Genomic DNA, 24137 nt, shown 5'->3' on the forward strand with positions numbered 1-24137 from the left:
TTACTAGGGTAAGTTTTGCGGCGTCAGTGAAGGAGGCTTTGTTGCGGAATAAAAAGCCGACTCTAGATTTGATTTTAGATTGGAGATGTTTGATATGAGTCTGGAAGGAGAGTTTACAGTCTAGCCAGACAGCTAGGTACTTATAGATGTCCACATATTCTAGGTCGGAACCATCCAGGGTGGTGATGCTAGTCGGGCGTGCGGGTGCAGGCAGCGAACGGTTGAAAAGCATGCATTTGGTTTTACTAGCGTTTAAGAGCAGTTGGAGGCCACGGAAGGAGTGTTGTATGGCATTGAAGCTCGTTTGGAGGTTAGATAGCACAGTGTCCAAGGAAGAGCCAGAAGTATACAGAATGGTGTCTTCTGCTTAGAGGTGGATCAGGGAATCGCACGCAGCAAGAGCAACATCATTGATATATACAGAGAAAATAGTCGGCCCGAGAATTTAACCCTGTGGCACCCCATAGAGACTGCCAGAGGACCGGACAACATGCCCTCCGATTTGACACACTGAACTCGGTCTGCAAAGTAGTTGATGAACCAGGCAAGGCAGTCATTAGAAAAACCGAGGCTACTGAGTCTGCCGATAAGAATATGGTGATTGACAGAGTCGAAAGCCTTGGCCAGGTCGATGAAGATGGCCTTTTATCGATGACGATTATGATATCGTTTAGTACCTTGAGCGTGGCTGAGGTGCACCCGTGATCGGCTCGGAAACCAGATTGCACAGCGGAGAAGGTACGGTGGGATTCGAGATGGTCAGTGACCTGTTTGTTGACTTGGCTTTCGAAGACCTTAGATAAGCAGGGTAGGATGGATATAGGTCTGTAACAGTTTTGGTCCAGTGTGTCTCCCCCTTTGAAGAGGGGGATGACTGCGGCAGCTTTTTTTCCTCTTTCTATGAAAGAGAGGTTGAACAGGCTGGTAATAGGGGTTGCGACAATGGTGGCAGATAGTTTCAGAAATAGAAGCCCAACTGATTTGTACGGGTCCAGGTTTTGCAGCTCTTTCAGAACATCTGCTATCTGGATTTGGGTAAAGGAGAAGCTGGGGAGGCTTGGGCAAGTAGCTGCGGGGGAGGGGGGGGGGCTGTTGGCCGAGGTTGGAGTAGCCAGGAGGAAGGCATGGCCAGCCGTTGAGAAATGCTTGTTGAAGTTTTCGATTATCATGGATTTATCGGTGGTGTCCGTGTTACCTAGCCTCAGTGCAGTGGGCAGCTGGGAGGAGGTGCTCTTGTTCTCCATGGACTTTACAGTGTTCCAGAACTTTTTCGAGTTAGAGCTACAGACATTTACATTTACATTTAAGTCATTTAGCAGACGCTCTTATCCAGAGCGACTTACAAATTGGTGCATTCACCTTATGACATCCAGTGGAACAGTCACTTTACAATAGTGCATCTAAATCTTAAAGGGGGGGGGGGTGAGAGGGATTACTTATCCTATCCTAGGTATTCCTTAAAGAGGTGGGGTTTCAGGTGTCTCCGGAAGGTGGTGATTGACTCCGCTGTCCTGGCGTCGTGAGGGAGTCAGGATGCAAATTTCTGCTTGAAAAAGCTGGCCTTTGCTTTCCTGGCTGACTGCGTGTATTGGTTCCTGACTTCCCTGAACAGTTGTATATCGCAGGGACTATTCAACGCTATTGCATATCGCGGGGACTATTCAACGCTATTGCATATCGCAGGGACTATTCAATGCTATTGCATATCGCGGGGACTATTCAATGCTATTGCAGTCTGATCTCTTTCAAAGACAATGTCTCTTTTTTTCTCTCAACGCCAGTATTGGTCTGACAATTTTTGTACCCACTTTTCTTGAATTTCCTTTGCATCTCAGTCAGGTTTCTGTTGAAATCTGAATTCAGCTTTCAGAAAGACAATAACCTAAGACAAGGCCAAATCTACACAGGAGTTGCTTACCAAGAAGACGGTGAGTGGCCTAATTACAGCTTTGACATAAATCTGCTTGAAAATCTATGGCAAGATCTTAAAATCGTTGTCTAGCAATGATCAACAACCAATTTGACAGAGCTTTGAGAATTAAAAAAAACAACAGGCAAATCATGCACAATCCAGGTGTGAAAAGCTCTTAGATTTACCCAAAAGACTCATAGCTGTAATCACCTCCAAATGTGTTTATAACATGTATTGACTCAGGGGGTTGAATACTAATTCTAATGAAGATAATATTTGTAAAAATGAATACTATCATTTTTCTTCCACTTTGAAATAGTATTTTCTGTAGATCGTTGACAAAATAAATGACAATCAATTTTAATCCCACTTTGTAACAACAAAATATCTAACCTAATGTAGCAGTCATAGAAGTGTATCCATCTCTGTCTGAGCCAGAAAAAAACAAGCGCAATGGATTATGGTCATTGTATTTCATTACCACGTTTCTGTGCTGAACTAGGTTGAATATTTGCTTAATGAAAACTACAGCTCCTTTCAGTCCAGCATCCCACATACACTGAACAAAAATATAAAACTCAATATGTAAAGTGATCATGATCATTAAACTGGTGCACCTTGTGCTGGGGACAAAAAAGGCCACTAAAATGTGCAGTTGTCACACAACACAATGCCACAGATGTCTGAAATTTTGGGGGAGTGTGCAATTGGCATGTTAACTGCAGGAATGTTCACCAGAGCTGTTAACAGAACATTTTATGTTAATTTCCCTACCATAAACTGCTTCCAGCGTCGCTTTAGAGAACAGTGCATCCAACCAACCACTCAACCACAGGTATTTGCATCATGTGAGCGAATGGTTTGCTAATGTCAACGTTGTGAACAGAGTGCCCCATGGTGCCGGTGGGGTTATGGTATGGGCAGGTGTAACTGATGTGAAATGGCTAGCTAGCTAGCGGGGTGCGCGCTAATAGCGTTTCAATCGGTGACATCACTCGCTCTAAGACCTTGAAGTAGTTGTTCCACTTGCTCTGCAAGGGCCTGGGCTTTTGTGTTGCGATGGGTAACGATGCTTCGTGTGAGGCAGTTGTAGATGTGTGCAGAGGGTCCCTGGTTCGAGCCCAGGTAGGGGCGAGGAGAAGGACGGAAGCTATACTGTTACACAGGCATAAGATACGGACAATGAACACAATTGTATTTTGGCGATGGCAATAAGAATGCAGAGATACCGTGAAGAGATCCTGAGGCCCATTGTTGTGCCATTCATCTGCCGTCATCACCTTATGTTTCAGTGTGATAATGCACAGCCCCATGTTCCAAGGATCTGTACACAATTCCTGGAAGCTGAAAATGTCCCAATTCTTCCATGGCCTGCATGTCACCCATTGAGCATGTTTGGGATGCTCTAGATCGATGGAAACGGCAGCATGTTCCCATTCCCGCCAATATCCAGCAACTTCGCAACCATTGAAGAGGCATGGGACATTCGAAAAGCCACAATCAACAGCCTGATCAATTCTACACAAAGCTGCATGAGGCAAATGGTGGTCACACACCAGAAAGAGACTGGTTTTCTGATCCACACCCCTACCTTTTCTTTTTTTAAGGTATCTGTGACCAAGATGCATATCTGTATTCCAAGCCATGTGAAATCCATAGATTAGGGTCTAATGAATTTATTTCAATTGGCTAGTATATTTCTTTTTTTATCCTATTTTTATCCCCAATTTCATGATATCCAATTGGTAGTTAAGATCTTGCCTCATCGCTGAAACTCCCCAATGTGGTCGGGAGAGGCGAATGTTGAGACAAGCGTCCTCCGAATCATGACCCGCCAAGCCACGCTGCTTAACACATTGATCACTTAACCCAGATGCCAGCCATAACCAATATATTGGATGAAACAACGTTTGACCAACAACCGAAGTCAGCTTGCAGGCGCCCGACCAGCCACAATGAGTAGCTAGTGCACGATGAGCCAAGGAAAGGCCCCCGGCCAAACCCTCCACTAACCTGGACAGTACTGGGGCAATTGTGCACAGCCCTATGGGGCTCCCGATCACTCACGGCTGTGGCACAGCCTGGTATTGAACCTCAGGGTGTAATGGCGCCTCAGCACTGCAAAGCAGAGCCTTAGAACGCTGCGCCACTGCCTCTCAGGATGCCAGCATCCCACATAGTTCTCGACTTGATTCTCTCATAAATTATTTGATTTTTCTCTAGAGAAACAGCTCACTGGGCTCACAATTTTTATTTATTTAAATGCAATTCAAGTATTTGAGTTGTATTTGAGAGTAACAATGGCGCCGGAGAAGGTTGACGTTTTACATGTCCCCAACCGATCATGTTCTTTTGTTTATTTATAAAAAAATGTTTTTACTTATTTTGTACATAATGTTACCATTACCATCTCTTATGTCCAAAAATAACTTCTAGACATCAGGACTGCGATTACTCACCACAGACTGGCAGAATCATTTTTCCCTTTAACGAGTCTGACGAGCCCGATGCGAATGATATACTACTTTCTCAGGAACAGGCCCAGATCCCCGTGAAGAGACAGAGAAAAAGGGGCAGGAGGGCAGGCAGCCTTCTGAGAATTCATAGACGATCTAATAAAACCCCCACTTCCTTCCATTCTGCTAGCAAACGTGCAATATTTAGAGAATAAATTGATGACCTATGCGGACGATTAAACTACCAACGGGACATTAAAAACTGTAATATCTTATGCTTCACGGAGTCGTGGCTGAACGACGACACTATGAACATACAGCTGGCTGGTTACACGCTGTACCGGCAGGATAGAACAGCGGTGTCTGGTAAGACAAGGGGTGGAAGACTGTATTTACAGCTCTAGCTATTGCTCGCCTGAGGTAGAATATCTCATGATAAGCTGTAGACCACACTATCTACCTTGAGAGTTTATCTGTATTTTTCGTAGCTGTTTACATACACACCACCAAGGTCAGAGGCTGACACTAAGACAGCATTGAATGAGTTGTATTCCGCCATAAGCAAACAAGAAAACGCTCACCCAGGCGGCACTCCTAGCATCCGGGGACTTTAATGCAAGGAATCTTAAATCAGTTTTACCAAATTTCTATCAGCATGTTAAATGCGCAACCAGAGGGGGGGAAAAAATAAAATACAAAAATAAAAACACACTCTGGACCAACTTCACTCCACACACAGACTCATTCAAAGCTCTCCCTCTCCCTCCATTTGGCAAATCTGACCATAATTCTAACATCCTGATTCCTGCTTACAAGCAAAAGTTAAAGCAGGATGCACCAGTGACTAAATCAATAAAAAAAAGTGATGAAGCAGATGCTAAGCTACAGGACTGTTTTGCCAGTAAAGACTGGAATATGTTCCGGGATTCCTCCGATGGCATTGAGGAGTACACCACATCAGTCACTGGCTTCATCAATAACTGTATCGTTGACGTCGTCCCCACAGTGACCGTACGTACATACCCCAACCAGAAGCCATGGATTACAGGCTACATACGCAATGAGCTAAAGGCTAGAGCTGCCATTTTCAAGGAGCGGGACTCTAACCCAAAAGTTATAAGAAATCCCGCTATGCCCTCCGACGAACCATCAAACAGGTAAAGCTTCAATACAGGACTAAGATCGAATCGTACTACACCGGCTCTGACGCTCGTTGGATGTGGCAGGGCTTGCAAACCATTACAGACTACAAAAGGAAGCACAGCCGAGAACTGCCCAGTGATACGAGTCTACCAGACAAGCTAAACTACTTCAATGCTCACTTTGAGGCAAATAACACTGAAACATGCATGAGAGCAACAGCTGTTCCGGAAAACTGTTTGATCATGCTCTCAACAGTCAATGTGAGTAAGACCTTTAAACAGGTCAACATTCACAAGGCCGCGGGGCCAGACGGATTACCAGGGCGTGTACTGCGAGCATGCGCTGACAAACTGGCAAGTGCTTTCACTGACATTTTCAACCTCTCCGAGTCTGTAATACCAACATGTTAGAAACAGACCACCATAGTGCCTGTGCTCAAGAACAAAGGTAACCTGCCTAAATGACTACAGACCCGTAGCACTCACATCTGTAGCCAAGAAGTGCTTTGAAAGACTTGTCACATGAACACCATTATCCCAGAAACCCTAGATCCAATCCAATTTGCATACCGCCCCAACAGATCCACAGCTGATGCAATCTCTATTATACTCCACACTGCCCTTTCCCACATGGACAAAAGGAACACCTATGTGAGAATGCTGTTCATTGACTACAGCTCAGCGTTCAACACAATAGTGCCCTCAAAGCTCATCAAAAAGCTAAGGACCCTGGGACTAAACACCTCCCTCTGCAACTGGATCCCGGACTTCCTGAAGGGCCACCCCCAGGTGGTGAGGGTAGGTAGCAACACATCCGCCACGCTGATCCTCAACACATGGGGCCCCTTAGGGGTGCATGCTCAGTCCCCTCCTGTACTCCCTGTTCACTCAGGACTGCACTGCCAGGCACGACTCCAATACCATCATTAAGTTTGCTGATGACAACAGTGGTAGGCCTGATCACCGACAACAACGAGATGGCCAGGTCTCTGACCTCCTCCCTATAGGCTGTGGGGTGCCAGGACAACAACCTCTCCCTCAACGTGATCAAGACAAACGAGATGATTGTAGACTACAGGAAAAAGAGGACCGAGCACACCCCCATTTCTCATCGACGGGGCTGCAGTGGTTCAGGATTAGACCTTCAAGTTCCTTGGTGTCCACTTCACCAACAAACTAACACGGTCCAAGCACACCAAGATAGTTGTGAAGAGTGCACGACAAAACCTATTCCCCCTCAGGAGACTGAAAAGATTTGGCATGGGTCTTCAGATCCTCAAAAGGTTCTACAGCTGCACCACTGGTCTCATCACTGCCTGGTATGGCAACTGCTCGGCCTCCGACTGCAAGGCACTACAGAAGGTATGAGGTAGTGCAAACGGCCCAGTACATCACTGGGGCCAAGCTTCCTGCTATCCAGGACCTCTATACCAGGCGGTGTAAGAGGAAGGCCCAAAAAATTGTCAAAGACTCCAGCCACCCTGGTCATAGACTGTTCTCTCTGCTACTGCATGGCAAGCAGTGCCGGAGCGCCAAATCTAGGTCCAAGAGGCTTCGAAAGAGCTTCCACCCCCAAGCCATAAGACACCTGAACAGCTAATCAAATGGCTACCCAGACTATTTACATTGCTCCCCTCCTCTGGAACACTGCTGCTACTCTGTTATTATCTATGCAGAGTCACTTTAATAACTCTACCTACTTGTACATATTACCTCAACTAACCAGACCAGTGCCTCCGCACATTGACTCGGTACCAGTACCCCCCTGTATATAGTCTCGCTATTGTTATTTTCCTGCTGCTCTTTAATTACTTGTTACTTTTATTTCTTATTCTTATCCGGATTTTTCAAAACGCCATTGTTGGTTAGTGGCTTGTAAGTAAGAATTTCAATATAAGGTTGAATACATGTTGTATTCGGCGCATGTGACTAATAAAATTTGATTTGAACCAACGTTGGTCAATTAGTTTAATAACCAAAACATTTTTATTTGGGTTATTTGCACAGCACAACTATTTGGGTTTAGAATGGTGGTGGAGGTTGTTATGTCATCAGTAGACATACCTTTAATGAGGCGATACCACTGTTTACACACCAGTGCAGCGGTCTTGTGCTCCTGGTATGGTGAGAGGAAGGACAGGATGTATTCTAGGACTTCCTCCGGCAGCTCCACCATTGTCCCCTCACCCTCATTGCAGCCTTCTACGTCCCCCTCTCCTCTGCTGGTCCCCAATTTCAGATCTCCCCCTTGTGCCATTCCAACAGGCCTTGATACATCTTCCTCTGTATCCATGGCAACAAAGTACCCATCATCACTGTCTGAAGAGCGGGACATTCTTTCTGTGCCTGGACATAGATGGGAGATGACACTAAAAAGATGGGCCCAAAGACAAACAATAATAGTACCTTCCATCAATTCCATCACGTGACATGTGCTTCATGGTAGTTTTGGGAAATTACAACAGGGTGGGGATAGACATACAGTAGCTAATTTAGCTTGCTAGCTTTGGGACAGGGAGTATGTGTATTGGTTGGAACCAATACACAGACTCCCGATGGTGTGTCCTAAACTAAAGCGAACTAGCAACCTGCTTAATTAATGTAGCTAACTAGCTGGATAACTAAGGAAAGTGGTTAGCTAATTGGCACAATATCGTTAACTAGCTACTAGTAGCATTAACATCCACCGATGAACGCATCCCTTCTGGCCCGCCCTCACTAATTAGAATTTCCATCTATGGTAGGGCATCAAATTAGTTAACACTGTGTAAAATCATTTATATTTTGCTAACAATCCGTGGAAAACTGTAATGAAAAATGCCAGTGTATCTGTGGAATATAACGTTAGATATAGCTTGCTAGCTAGTGGGTATAGCTAAAGTAGCTAGCTAACGCGTTAAGTTAGCCAGCTAGGATGCAGTAAGAAACTACTAACGTTAGTGGTTTGTTTGGTTTCTGCTCTATTTCTTTCAGGTTTTCGGGGGCCATATTTCCCTTCCAATCATAACCCCAACAGCTTTGATATTCACCGTAATTCTGCACCTATTCTTTAGTTTGGTTTTCAATCTTGTGAATTCTCTTCTCATTCCCTTTATCAGCTTCTGCAGTAAATCGCCATACTCCAAGCATTCGCCATCTTCATCAGTGGCAGTATCATCTGCAGCGCGGGAGCGCGCACGTAAATCGTCATGGTCAAGAACTCGAGAAAGGAAGTGGATTGGTAATAATCGGTATTGCTAGGTCTATTGGACTAAAATACTGTACCATGACAAACAAACACAACATATTGAATCAAATTACTATCAAATCAAGAAATGACCCACATTTTATATTATTGCATTGATACAAATTTGATCATCTACATCACCCTCCCTTTTGTACACTGCTGCTACTCACTGTTTGTTTATACTTCATAGTCACTTCGCCCCCACCTACATGTACAGATAACCTCAACTAGCCTGTACACCCGCACTCTGACTCGATACCGGTGCCCCAGTATATAACCTCGTTATTCATATTGTGCTACTTTTTATTATTACTTTTTACTTGAGTCTAATTGGTAAATATGTTCTTCTTCATGAACTGCACTGTTGGTTAAGGGCTTGTAAGTAAGCATTTAACGGTAAAGTCTACACTGGTTCTATTCGGCGCATGTGACAAATAAAGTTTGATTTGATTTGATACAAATGCATTTATTTTCTGGACTCTGACTTTGCTCATTTAGGTTTTTCTCAATTCATTTGTTTACATTTTGGGAGTTGTGTCTATTATTTTGTATTGTTCGTAGTACTGCACTGTTGGAGCTAGAAACATAAGCATTTCGCTGTACCTGCGATATCATATGCAAAATATGTGTACGCGACCAAAAAAATAACATTTTATGTTTACACAGAAGTGAACAGACCATCTCTATTTCTGCACCTGACTGAAGTTTAAACCAAGTTGCCATACCTAAATGAAAGGTCACTTACAGTAACAAAGTTGGGACAAACGAAGTCATATAGAGAGAATGGATCTTTATACACATAGGTCCTCCTCCTATATTCAACTCAGTAAATCTTCAAACATGTTATTTTTGGAGTACAGTTTTATGTCAGGAATCAATGCGCGTTCCCAATGTACATGTACAATGTCCATGCAGTAGAGGTCGCTGTTAACTGTATATCAGGATTTTGTGGCCATTTACAGTTGAAGTCGGGAAGTTTACAAACACTTAGGTTGGAGTCATTAAAACTAATTTTTCAACCACTCCACAATTTTCTTGTCAACAAACTATAGTTTTGGCAAGTTGGTTAGGACATCTACTTTGTGCATGACACTAGTCATTTTTCCAACAATTGTTAACAGACAGACTATTTAACTTATAATTCACTGTATCACAAATCCAGTAGCTCAGAAGTTTACATACACTAAGTTGACTGTGCCTTTAAACAGCTTCGAAAATTCCAGAAAATTATATCATGGCTGTAGAAGCTTCTGATAGGCTAATTAACATAATTTATGTTTCTAGAGATGAATGTACTTAGGTGTGAAAAGTGCAAATCAATCCCAGCACAACAGCAAAGGATCTCGTGAAGATGCTGGAGGAAACAGGTACAAAAGTATCTATATCCACAGTAAAACAAGTCCTATATCGACATAACCTGAAAGGCCGCTCAGCAAGGAAGAAGCCACTGCTCCAAAACCGCCATAAAAAGAGCCACAGTTTGCAACTGCACATGGGGACAAAGATCATACTTTTTGGAGAAAAGTCCTCTGGTCTGATGAAAAAAATATATAATTGTTTGGCCATAATGACCATCGTTATGTTTGGAGGAAAAAGGGGGATGCTTGCAAGCCGAAGAACACACTCCCAAACGTGAAGCACAGGGGTGGCAGTTTTATGTAGCGGGAGTGCTTTGCTGCAGGAGGGATTGGTGCACTTCACAAAATAGATGGCATCATGAGGAAGGACAATAATGTGGATATATTGAAGCAACATTTCAAGACATCAGTCAAGAAGTTAAAGCTTGGTCGCAAATGGGTCTTCCAAATGGACAATGACCCCAAGCATACTTCCAAAGTTGTGGCAAAATGTAGGATCAGTTAGGATCAAAGTAGTGGAGTGGGGTGGTGATTTGTATTTTTATGAAGTAGTGGTATATTGGTGTAGTTGGTGGTGCAGAACCAAGCACGAGATAGTGAGTTCCTATTGGCACGTTGTATTATCTATTTGCATATTTCCGTTAGGGAACACCTACTCCGACCCTTGTCTTTTGGCAGATCCATTGTTTCAGGGTGGGTGAAGACAGACTTCGGTGATGTGGAATCGATGAAGGTAACAAGAAGTGGTCTCAGTGGTGCCATGTTCTTGGTTTTCATTCCAAATTGAGCTACTTTGTAAACAATGTCGCGGGTGAAGATGGTTTTTGGACAAATTGCACCGCAGCCGCCATGACATTTCTCTTAAATGTTGTGAAGAAGCTGATTAAACAGCACGATCATTACTCAGGTTCACCTTGTGCTGGGGACAATAAACGGCCACTCTAAAATGTGCAGTTTTGTCAAACAACACATGAACTGTAATTCAGTAAAATCTTTAAAAGTTGTTGCATTTGTGTTTTTGCTCAGTATAGATTGTCATTATGGAGACACCTATTTCCAACCCATTTTTGTTAAACATATTAATACTCATGAACTGATGCACATCAATAAATAATGTAGACAATGCACTGGAAATGTACGAAATTCGCTTGGAGGTTGTTTGAACCTCGTTCTAATGTTTACTTTGCTTAAAGGAAACGGTATCAAGCTAAGAGTTTTATGCATTCTCAGTTCTTTGATCTCGGGGGGCTGCACAAATGGAAATTTGAAATGGAAATTATAGGACTACTTTGGGTGGTTATTTTAATAGAGAAAAGGCCTCAATGAAACTGACATTAAATTTGGAGAATGATACATTTGCCTCTGTTGGCCATCAAGTAGCCTATTCGAAACTAAAACTATCAGCCAACGGAGGAAATAGTCAAGGTGTTCATGAAACACAATCTCAAGATGACGGACTAACGGGTGGAAACAATTGATTTTCAAAGAAGGTCCCCGTCCGATCGTAGCTATGCTAACCCACTACAAAATGAAAATAGCCTCGGAGCAGAGAAGCAGAATATTGGTCTAGTGGTCGATAAATTATTTGTAAATAATCAAATGTTCAAGGACTCGAAGATTACAACGTGGCTGTGAGTGATAGCTACCTCCCGTTGAAGTAGAATGTATGCACACATGACTGTAAGTCGCTTTGGATAAAAGCGTCTGCTAAATGGCATATATTATTATTATTATATTATGAAGTAGTTCCGGATACATATTTGCACCGCATTACACAGAATATGGATTCATTGTTTTTTTACAAAAATGTTTTTGCATTAACTACTTTTTTTGTTTTTAGTCATGCATTATGGAACCGTGGACTATGTGGACTTAAAATAAGGTTGAATTTATGGCAATGCAGAATGGATATGATGAACTTATCCTTTTACTATTTAGGCAATATGGAAGTTTTGATTCAGGGGAAAGCGAGGATGGGTAAGGCTGGCCTTTTTTTTTTAACTTTATGATTTTTTAATGTATTTAATTTGAAGATTGTACATTAGAAATAACAAGGTAGTTTTTGTTTTTGTTTAAAATATGATACAGTATGTCCTAATTGTAAAGGTCGTGTATATTATGACAAAAACTCTTATATAGTGCGGCCCATGTTCGCCGATGTGAATCGGAATTATTAGCTTTTAAGAAAAAAAACAATAAATATGTATAGATGTATTATAGGGCTAGGATAAAGGTTTACATTTTTTTAAACCTGCCTAGGTTCTTTATTGGAATAGGCCTATACGATCCTAAAATAATTGGTATTTTCCTTTTAAATTTAAAACAAATGTCAATAGGGTTGTTGTCTCTAGTGTGTGTGGGCTGGTTAACACTGGGATAAAGTGATTCAAGTTAACGGTAGAACTAATACAATAATTGGCTTATGGAAGCACTTCTCAAAGTGAGAGGAAGTTATATTATATATTTCTATATAAGCTATTTATGCTACCTTTTATTTTATTGATCCTAATGATATAGGCCTAGGTGTAAAACAGCCGAGGTGATAGAGCAACGACCCTGGAATAAAAAACATAATGTGTAGGGTGGAGGGAGGGTTAGTTTTACAAGTTTACTCGCTCCTGATTGTCAGTACTGTATGTGTTCTTGGCTGTCGTGCGGTGGCTGTGTCGGAATCGATTGTGAGATTGAATTTGAGTATGCCTTCCCATAAGGGAGTGCCCGGGGTTGGCTTGCGGTCGGCTCTGGCAGAGCCATGGCACGATACAACAGGATATAATGTGATACCTAAGACGAAATTTTCCTTGCAGTCATTAGCGGCCGTTAGAATCTATGTTCCTTTTTCCTTCTTCCTTTTTTTGTCGGGATATAAGAGGATATAATGAGGACTACATGAAATATGATTGCATGTAATGGACATTAAAAAAGGACTGGTCTTGTGATATATCAACACAATCAATTCGTGCATATATGTACAAAATGCATTTCAGCAAATGTGTTATTTGGTTACTTCTCTTTGGCATCCTCATAGATCATTATATTATCATGGGACTGCCCATATTTTCCTCAGCCTCTGGCCAACGCCAATTGACGGCCAAGGGTTTGCCTTACTTAGGACGCAAAGGTGCGCCATGAGTCAGGGAGATGTTCTTAGTGACAATATTAGGACAATTGGAGGTTTACAAAGTTGCAGTTACAGTATGCTTAACAGTGCAAATTATTATGGTACAACTATATGGACACTTAATCATCATGGTGCTTTTGAATGGTAAGTTTACAAACATTGGTTGTGGTAAGTATAATTGGGGAAATAAGTATAGCAAGTAGGTTATAATTGTAATGGCTTAGCAGATCGTTAACAAATGAGATCAATTTTTACATGGCTAAAAGTGAAAGAATATCATATCTACTGTTTACAGAAAACTCATTCTACAAATATAGATGAGGTTGGGTGGGAAAAGGACTGGGAGGGAGAAATATATTTTTGTCATGGTCAAAGAAACTCAAAAGGGGTGATTACATGAATATAACTTTTGATCCGATTGTAAACAGATCCGCAAAGAAGATGGATTATTTTAAATATTCTGTTGTACCAAAAACAGATCTGGCTAATTAATCTACATGGGCCAAATAATAATTATCCACACTTTTCTAAAATATGTATAATAATCTTTTTAGCTCACAAGCAACGAAATCATGTATTATTATGGTGGGAAATTATAATACGATTTTAAGTACCTCAATGGATCGTTTAAGGAAATCATTCTACAAGCTATCACCCTCAAGCACTTAAGGAGATTACAAAGATCATGGATACATTATAACTAGTGGATATATGGAGGTTGAAAACCCTGACCTAGTGAGATATACATGGAGGAGGCTTAATCAAGCCAGCCGTCTTGATTACTTCCTAGTCTCGTTCTTGCAAAAAAAAAACTATTAATAGGAGACCAAATGTGATCGGACCACCATCTAATTGGCTTCCATATAACTCTTATAAAATTTCCACGTGGACGAGGATATTGGTAAACTAATCCAAGTCTGTTGGATGACAATTTATGCTTAACTAAGACAAAATAATTCAATGTACTTTTTTTTGTACAACATAGATACAGTAGATCCCCTTACTGTATGGGACACTTTCACATGTACTTTTAAGAGGTCATTCAATACAATGCTCATTAAAACAAAAGCAGTTGAGGTCAAAAGAGATTAGACTAATACATGAAATAGCGGAAGTAACAGCGCAGGTAGATGGTAATGGAAACTGTACTACAGAGGCACAAAATAGGTTAGAGGAAAAATAAAAGAAATTGAGGTGTTTATTCAAGAACGATCAAGCGTAATTGTGACGATAGTTATAAGGAGTGTACCAAGATGCAGCGTGGTATGTTTCCATACTTTATTTTGGAATAGAAAACTTTAAAGAACAAAACAAACAAACGAAACGTGACGCTAATATAATGCTCACAGGCAACTATACATAGACAAGATCCCACAAAGTACAATGGGAAAATGGCTACCTAAATATGATCCCCAATCAGAGACAAAGATAAACAGCTGCCTCTAATTGGGAACCATACTAGGCCAACATAAAAATATAATTCACCTAGATAACCCACCCTTGAATCACACCCCGACCGAACCAACATAGAAAACAAAAGCTCTCTATGGCCAAGGCGTGACAGTAATGTATTACACACAAAAAAAGCGAATTGGATGGAAAATGGGGGAAAATGCACAAAATTCTTCAACACAGAAATCTTCAACACAGAAATTCTACCAAAAATAATTTATAGAAACTCATTAGAAATTATTGAGTTATCCATGATTGACCAAATTATATTGTAGATGAAGATTATATTGAAGAGGAAGCAAAAATATTTTAAGCATATGTTTTATTTTCAGTCTCCTCCATTTCCACTGAATGATGTTAACTGTAATTTACAGAAATACCGGTGTGAAGGCCAATTTACAGAAGAGGAACATTTTGAGGCAATCAAATATTTTCAGTCTGGAAAAACACCCGGGCTTGACGTATACCAGTAGAGGTATATCAGACCGTTTTTTGATGTACTCAAAGATCCATTATTAGCATGTTTTAATTACTCTTATACAAATGGTAGACTTTCAGGTACTCAACAAGATGTGATGCAAAAATCCTGGCAAAATGCATAGCATATAGAATAAAAAAAAGGTTATACCAGATATTTTTCACCCTGATCAGACAGGTTTTTTACATTATTGACAATTACTTGAAACAATTTAACATTATGAAACACTGAAGATATCAGGTCTGGTCTTCATAGACGATTTTGAAAAGGCATTTGATATAGTACGATTAGAGTTGATATATAAATGCCTGGAATACTTTAATTTTGTGAATCTCTAAGACAATGGGTTAAAGTTATATACAGAAACCCTAGAGGTAAAATTGTAAACAATGGTTACTTCTCAGAAAGTATTGAGCTTTTAAGAGGAGTAAGATGGCGTTGCAGTAAGTTGTCCTGTCGTATCGTCTCTGTAAATATTGTCTCTTTTTCGTTTTAGATATTTTTTCTTCGCATATCTTTAAAAACATTTTGCTAAACCTAAGCTTCCAAATACTCTTCTGCAACCCGCCAATGTAGCTACTTTTCCTAAAGTAGTTATATTTACTTCGGAACCGGACCCCCTCAACTGAAGCTAGCCAGCTAACTACCAGCTATGCTAGCGGTCTTCAGCTAACCGGTCATCAACTAACCTTTAGCTCGGAAAGCTCTCGCCAGTTCGAACAACGCAACGCTAACCAGAGCATAACGGACCTATTTAATTTTTTACCCCCGGATTCCCACCACAAACGGAACATTCTTCAGCTGGATCTTCACAACTAGCTATCGAGCTAAACAGCAACCCTGGTTGATTACTCCTGGCTAGCGTTTCCACCCACGTAGCTTGAAGCTAGCCCGGCCAGAGCTCCTAGCATACTCCTGGGCTACAATACCTTGACCTACGACCGGTCTATCGATATCACTGCATGAAGAGGAATAAACAGACTCACCCCATCGCAACGTCCTCCAAAGGCTAACTCTCTAGCCATCGCTATCTCCTTGCTTGCTAATTCGGCATGCTAACTGCTAGCTTGTTTAGCCCAGGTCCGCTAACTACTACCTTGTTTACCCCGACCTGCTAATCTGTTAGCTTGTTAGCACAGGCCTGCTAACCGTCTGCATCGCCACGTCCCAAAAACGCAGAGGCCCATATGTACTCTATCTCTTCCCGATTTAAAAAAAAATTGTTTATACCTTCCGGAAACCTGCCTCACCCAATGTGATACGGAATCGCTATTATCTTTATTTTTAGAACACACTCAAGAACCTCCAGAAGCTAACCAGCTAGCTAGCTACAAGCTATTTAGTCATTGTTAGTTTTTTTAACCTGGATAACACTCGCCAGCCCAGCCCCCCTGCCCCATCCACCGCTGCCCCCTGGACTCTGATCACTTGGCTACATAGCTGATGCACGCTGGACTGTCCATTAATCACGGTACTCCATTCTGCTTGTTTGTTTTATCTGTCGGCCGAGTTGCCTAGTCAATGCCATCTCACCTGCTGTTGTTATGCTAGCTGATTAGCTGTTGTCTCACCCACTGTTTTAGCTAGCTTTCCCAATTCAACACCTGTGATTACTGTATGCCTCGCTGTATGTCTCTCTCAAATGTCAATATGCCTTGTATACTGTTGCTCAGGTTAGTTATCATTGTTTTAGTTCACAATGGAGCCCCTAGTCCCATTCCTCATACCCCTGATACCTCCTTTGTCCCACCTCCCACATATGTGGTGACCTCACCCATTACAACCAACATGTCCAGAGATAAAACCTCTCTCATCATCACCCAGTGCCTGGGCTTTACTCCGCCGTACCCGCACCCCACCATACCCCTGTATGTGCATTATGCCCTGAATATATTCTACCATGCCCAGAAACCTGCTCCTCTTATTCTCTGTCTCCAACGCTCTAGGCGACCAGTTTTGATAGCCCTTAGCCGCACCCTCATACTACTCCTTCTCTGTTCCGCGGGTGATGTGGAGGTAAACCCAGGCCCTGCATGTCCCCAGGCACCCTCATTTGTTGACTTCTGTGATCGAAAAAGCCTTGGTTTCATGCATGTCAACATCAGAAGCCTCCTCCCTAAGTTTGTTTTACTCACTGCTTTAGCACACTCTGCTAACCCTGATGTCCTTACCCTGTATGAATCCTGGCTCAGGAAGGCCACCAAAAATTCAGAGATTTCCATACCCAACTATAACATCTTCCGTCAAGATAGAACTGCCAAAGGGGGAGGAGTTGCAGTCTACTGCAGAGATAGCCTGCAAAGTAATGTCATACTTTCCAGGTCCATACCCAAACAGTTCGAACTACTAATTCTGAAAATTACTCTCTCCAGAAATAAGTCTCTCACTGTTGCCGCCTGCTACCGACCCCCCTCAGCTCCCAGCTGTGCCCTGGACACCATTTGTGAATTGATTGCCCCCCATCTAGCTTCAGAGTTTGTTCTGTTAGGTGACCTAAACTGGGATATGCTTAACACCCCGGCAGTCCTACAATCTAAGCTAGATGCCCTCAATCTCACACAAATCATCAAGGAACCCACCAGGTACAACCCTAACTCTGTAAGCAAGGGCACCCTCATAGACGTCATCCTGACCAACTGGCCCTCCAAATACACCTCCGCTGTCTTCATCCAGGATCTTAGCGACCACTGCCTCATTGCCTGTATCCGCTACGGTGCCGCAGTCAAACGACCACCCCTCATCACTGTCAAACTCTCCCTAAAACACTTCTGTGAGCAGGCCTTTCTAATCGACCTGGCCCGGGTATCCTGGAAGGACATTGACCTCATCCCGTCAGTTGAGGATGCCTGGTCATTCTTTAAGAGTAACTTCCTCACCATTTTAGATAAGCATGCTCCGTTCAAAAAATGCAGAACTAAGAACAGATACAGCCCTTGGTTCACTCCAGACCTGACTGCCCTCGACCAGCACAAAAACATCCTGTGGCAGACTGCAATAGCATCGAACAGTCCCCGCGATATGCAACTGTTCAGTGAAGTCAGGAACCAATACACGCAGTCAGTCAGGAAAGCTAAGGCCAGCTTCTTCAGGCAGAAGTTTGCATCCTGTAGCTCCAACTCCAAAACGTTCTGGGACACTGTGAAGTCCATGGAGAACAAGAGCACCTCCTCCCAGCTGCCCACTGCACTGAGGCTAGGGAACACGGTCACCACCGACAAATCCATGATTATCGAAAACTTCAACAAGCATTTCTCAACGGCTGGCCATGCCTTCCGCCTGGCTACTCCTACCTCGGCCAACAGCTCCGGCCCCCCCGCAGCTCCTCGCCCAAGCCTCTCCAGGTTCTCCTTTACCCAAATCCAGATAGCAGATGTTCTGAAAGAGCTGCAAAACCTGGACCCGTATAAATCAGCTGGGCTTGACAATCTGGACCCTCTATTTCTGAAACTATCCGCCTCCATTGTCGCAACCCCTATTACCAGCCTGTTCAACCTCTCTTTCATATCGTCTGAGATCCCCAAGGATTGGAAAGCTGCCGCAGTCATCCCCCTCTTCAAAGGGGGAGACACCCTGGACCCAAACTGTTACAGACCTATATCCGACTAGCATCACTGCTCTGGACGGTTCTGACTAAGAATATGTGGACAACTATAAATACCTAGGTGTCTGGCTAGACTGCAAACTCTCCTTCCAGAACCATATCAAACATCTCCAATCGAAAATCAAATCAAGAGTCGGCTTTCTATTCCGCAACAAAGCCTCCTTCACTCACGCTGCCAAGCTTACCGATCCTCGACTTCGGCGATGTCATCTACAAAACTGCTTCCATCACTCTTCTCAGCAAACTGGATGCAGTTTATCACAGTGCCATCCGTTTTGTCACTAAAGCACCTTATACTATCCACCACTGCGACTTGTATGCTCTAGTCGGCTGGCCCTCGCTACATTTTCGTCGCCAGACCCACTGGCTCCAGGTCATCTACAAGGCCATGCTAGGCAAAGCTCCGCCTTATCTCAGCTCACTGGTCACGATGGCAACACCCATCCGTAGCACGTGCTCCAGCAGGTGTATCTCATTGATCATCCCTAAAGCCAACACCTCATTCGGCCACCTTTCGTTCCAGTACTCTGCTGCCTGTGACTGGAACGAATTGCAAAAATCGCTGAAGTTGGAGACTTTTATCTCCCTCACCAACTTCAAACATCAGCTATCTGAGCAGCTAACCGATCGCTGCAGCTGTACATAATCTATTGGTAAATAGCCCACCCATTTTCACCTACCTCATCCCCACAGTTTTTATTTATTTACTTTTCTGCTCTTTTGCACACCAATATCTCTACATGTACATGATGATCTGATCATTTATCACTCCAGTGTTAATCTGCAATATTGTAATTATTCGCCTACCTCCTCATGCCTTTTGCACACATTGTATATAGACTCCCCTTTTTTTCTCTACTGTGTTATTGACTTGTTAATTGTTTACTCCATTTGTAACTCTGTGTTGTCTGTTCACACTGCTATGCTTTATCTTGGCCAGGTCGCAGTTGCAAATGAGAACCTGTTCTCAACTAGCCTACCTGGTTAAATAAAGGTGAAATAAAAAAATAAAAAATAAACAAAAAAAACAAAAACAAGGCTGTCCGTTGTCTCTGTATCTATTTATTATGGCCATTGAAATGCTAACTATTAAAATTATATCCAACAAGAACATCAAGGGGATAGAAATCCAGGGGATAAAAACAAATGTGTCAATGTATGCTGATGACTCTAGTTTCTTCTTAAGTCTGCAATCTGGATCCCTGCACAGTCTCATTGAAGATCTTGATCACTTTTCTTGCCTCACTGGATTAAAACCTAATTATGACAAGTGTACCATATTACGTATTGGATCGTTAAAAAATATATTGTTTACACTACCTTGTAGTTTACCAATAAAATGTTTGAATGGTGAAGTAAACATACTTGGTATTCACATCTCAAAAAATATAAATGAACTTACCACAATTAATTTCAATAGAAAGTTAGCAAAAGTAGATACGATTTTGCAACCATGGAGAGGTAAATACTTGTCTATTTATGGAAAAATGACATTGATTAACTCTTTGGTCCTATCACAGTTTACTTACTTACTAATGGCATTGCCTACTCCAGATTATTCGTTTTTAAAATCATATGAGCAAAAAATATTTCATTTTATTTGGAATGCTAAGCCTGGCAAAAATAAACCTGCCTATTTGTATAATGAATTTTTGTTTCGGGGCTAAAATGATTAAATATTAAAGCTTTAAACCTTTCACTAAAAGCTTCACTCATACATAAATTATATTTAAACCCCAAATGGTTCTCCAGTAGATTATTAAGAAAAGCTCAACCTATGTTAAAAAATAGCTTTTTCGACTTCATATAGATTACAACTTCTCATTTTCGAATTAAATTGAAAATTTAATTTGTTTCAAGTATTCCCCTTTCTTAAACAAGCCATACAAAGCTGGTTACAATTTCAGTTTTATCCTCCAGAACAGTTAAAACAAATATTACAACAAATGTTATGGTTAAACTCAAATATATTGATTAATTTAAAAAAAAATCTAAAACCATATCATATTTATGAATGATATTATGAATAGAAATTGAGGAGTTATGTCACATATGCAGTTATCGAAAATAATGGGAATATCTGCTCAATCCAAATGTACAACCAAGTGATTGCAGCACTACCACGAAAATGGAGGAGGCAAGTGGAAAAGGGAGAAGGTAGGGGACTTGTTTGCCTACCATATATTAAAAATACAAATTGACTGAAAGGAACTGGAATAAATAGAAAAATCTACCAGTTTCATCTGAGGACAAAATGTTGACAGCTGCACCATACAGGTTGCAAAGTAAATGGGAGGAGATTTTTGATGTACCAATTCCATGGCACATGGCTCAATAATTAGAGTTTTTCAATTTAAATTATTATATAAAATTCTTTCCACCAACAGAATACTATATATATATATATATATATATATATATATATATATATATATATATATATATATATATATATATATATATATATATATATATATATATATATATGGGGCGTACAACAATCTCAAGTTTGGAGATTTTATTGCGAAGAGACAGAATCAATAGATCACTTATTCTGATATTGTGGCTTGTTTCTGGTCGCAGGATAAGGAATGGTTAAAAAAGCACAACATGCACAAAAAATGTACCTAACAAATAGCCAGTCAATAAATAATATAATAATACTCGTATGAAAGGCTTTCCTCTTTAGCTCACAAACTGTGGATACTATACAATTACAAAGATTCCAACATTTTTTAACACATCACAGCACAATTGAAAAATATATGGCATATGGAAACCAAACAAGGGCGGTCTATGATGATAGGTGGGATGGGCTGAGAGTGGCTGAGGGTTGGGATTAAAGAGCTGAGGTCTATGGTGATAGGTGGGATGGGCTGAGAGTGGCTGAGGGTTGGGATTAAAGAGCTGAGGTCTATGATGATAGGTGGGATGGGCTGAGAGTGGCTGAGGGTTGGGATTAAAGAGCTGAGGTCTATGATGATAGGTGGGATGGGCTGAGAGTGGCTGAGGGTTGGGATTAAAGAGCTGAGGTCTATGATGATAGGTGGAATGGGCTGAGAGTGGCTGAGGGTTGGTCTATGATGATAGGTGGGATGGGCTGAGAGTGGCTGAGGGTTGGGATTAAAGAGCTGAGGTCTATGGTGATAGGTGGGATGGGCTGAGAGTGGCTGAGGGTTGGTCTATGGTGATAGGTGGGATGGGCTGAGAGTGGCTGAGGGTTGGTCTATGGTGATAGGTGGGATGGGCTGAGAGTGGCTGAGGGTTGGTCTATGGTGATAGGTGGGATGGGCTGAGAGTGGCTGAGGGTTGGTCTATGGTGATAGGTGGGATGGGCTGAGAGTGGCTGAGGGTTGGTCTATGATGATAGGTGGGATGGGCTGAGAGTGGCTGAGGGTTGGTCTATGATGATAGGTGGGATGGGCTGAGAGTGGCTGAGGGTTGGTCTATGATGATAGGTGGGATGGGCTGAGAGTGACTGAGGGTTGGTCTATGGTGATAGGTGGGATGGGCTGAGAGTGGCTGAGGGTTGGTCTATGGTGATAGGTGGGATGGGCTGAGAGTGGCTGAGGGTTGGTCTATGGTGATAGGTGGGATGGGCTGAGAGTGGCTGAGGGTTGGTCTATGGTGATAGGTGGGATGGTCTGAGAGTGGCTGAGGGTTGGTCTATGATGATAGGTGGGATGGGCTGAGAGTGGCTGAGGGTTGGGATTAAAGAGTTTGTTTGATAATGTATTGTTGTTATATATAAAAGTTCCATGTATGTAAAATATATATTTGTAAAATGTATATGTTAAATGTGTATGTAAAATATATAGGTAAAATGTATGGATATGTAGTAAAAAGCTGTAAAAAATAAATAAATAAGATATTTGTCCTCCGAAGAGGGGTTGTTGGAGGGGTTAAATAAAAAAATAAAAACGTAAGTCGCAGGAAATTGAGGTTGTGGCGGCAGCTGCAGAAAAGTATTTGGGTGTACACGACTTGAAGTCAGAAGAGTTACAGGATATGTTGAGTGGTGGTGTCCCGTCTTTCCAGGCTGTTGGCCTGTGGTAGGAAATATACACTGCTCAAAAAAATAAAGGGAACACTTAAACAACACAATGTAACTCCAAGTCAATCACACTTCTGTGAAATCAAACTGTTCACTTAGGAAGCAACACTGATTGACAATACATTTCACATGCTGTTGTGCAAATGGTATAGACAACAGGTGGAAATTAGAGGCAATTAGCAAGACACCCCCAATAAAGGAGTGGCTCTGCAGGTGATAACCACAGACCACTTCTCAGTCCCTATGCTTCCTGGCTGATGTTTTGGTCACTTTTGAATGCTGGCGGTGCTTTCACTCTAGTGGTAGCATGAGACGGAGTCTACAACGCACACAAGTGGCTCAGGTAGTGCAGCTCATCCAGAATGGCACATCAATGCAAGCTGTGGCAAGAAGGTTTGCTGTGTTTGTCAGCGTAGTGTCCAGAGCATGGAGGCGCTACCAGGAGACAGGCCACCACATCAGGAGACGTGGAGGAGGACGTAGGAGGGCAACAACCCAGCAGCAGGACCGCTACCTCTGCCTTTGGCAAAGAGGAGCAGGAGGAGCACTGCCAGAGCCCTGCAAAATGACCTCCAGCAGGCCACAAATATGCATGTGTCTGCTCAAACGGTCAGAAACAGACTATGAGGGTGGTATGAGGGCCCGACGTCCACGGGTGGGGGTTGTGCCTACAGCCCAACACCGTGCAGGATGTTTGGCATTTGCCAGAGAACACCAAGATTGGCAAATTCGCCACTGGCGCCCTGTGCTCTTCACAGATGAAAGCAGGTTCACACTGCACACATGTGACAGATGTGACAGTCTGGAGACACCGTGGAGAACGGTCTGCTGCCTGCAACAATCCCCCGCGCTGACTGGTTTGGCGGTGGGTCAGTTATGGTGTGGGGTGGCATTTCTTTGGGGGGCCGCACAGCCCTCCATGTGCTCGCCAGAGGTAGCCTGACTGCCATTAGGTACCAAGATGAGATCCTCAGACTCCTTGTGAGACCATATGCTGGTGTGGTAGGCCCTGGGTTCCTCCTAATGCAAGACAATGTTAGACCTCATGTGGCTGGAGTGTGTCAGCAGTTCCTGCAAGAGGAAAGCATTGATGCTATGGACTGGCCCGCCCGTTCCCCAGACCTGAATCCAATTGAGCACATCTGGGACATGTCTTGCTCCATCCACCAACGCCATGTTACACCACAGACTGTCCAGGAGTTGGTGGATGCTTTAGTCCAGGTCTGGGAGGAGATCCCTCAGGAGACCATCCGCCACCTCATCAGGAGCATGCCCAGGCGTTGTAGGGATGTCATACAGGCACGTGGAGGCCACACACACTACTGAACCTAATTTTG

The 24137-nt window shown here is 42.5% G+C and overlaps 1 protein-coding gene across 4 annotated transcripts in view; it reads right to left on the reverse strand.

Annotated features, from left to right (window-relative positions):
- LOC124028524 (F-box only protein 42-like) overlaps window positions 1–8702 on the reverse strand; it is a 42474-nt gene extending 33772 nt beyond the window's left edge. Inside the window, exons 1-2 of one of the 4 annotated variants that reach the window (XM_046340588.1) lie at window positions 8553–8702; window positions 7575–7856 (exon numbers count right to left, since the gene is read on the reverse strand). In XM_046340588.1, coding sequence (XP_046196544.1) covers window positions 7575–7845 — 271 coding nt within the window. In that variant the 5' untranslated portion in view covers window positions 7846–7856; window positions 8553–8702. Of the gene's footprint in view, window positions 1–7574; window positions 7880–8539 lie in introns of all 4 variants that reach the window. The other 3 variants (XM_046340582.1, XM_046340578.1, XM_046340569.1) reach the window with 3 other exon arrangements.
- Window positions 8703–24137: the final 15435 nt, after the last annotated feature.

This window comes from Oncorhynchus gorbuscha, linkage group LG03, assembly GCF_021184085.1.
Source record: "Oncorhynchus gorbuscha isolate QuinsamMale2020 ecotype Even-year linkage group LG03, OgorEven_v1.0, whole genome shotgun sequence".
NCBI lineage: Eukaryota > Metazoa > Chordata > Actinopteri > Salmoniformes > Salmonidae > Oncorhynchus > Oncorhynchus gorbuscha.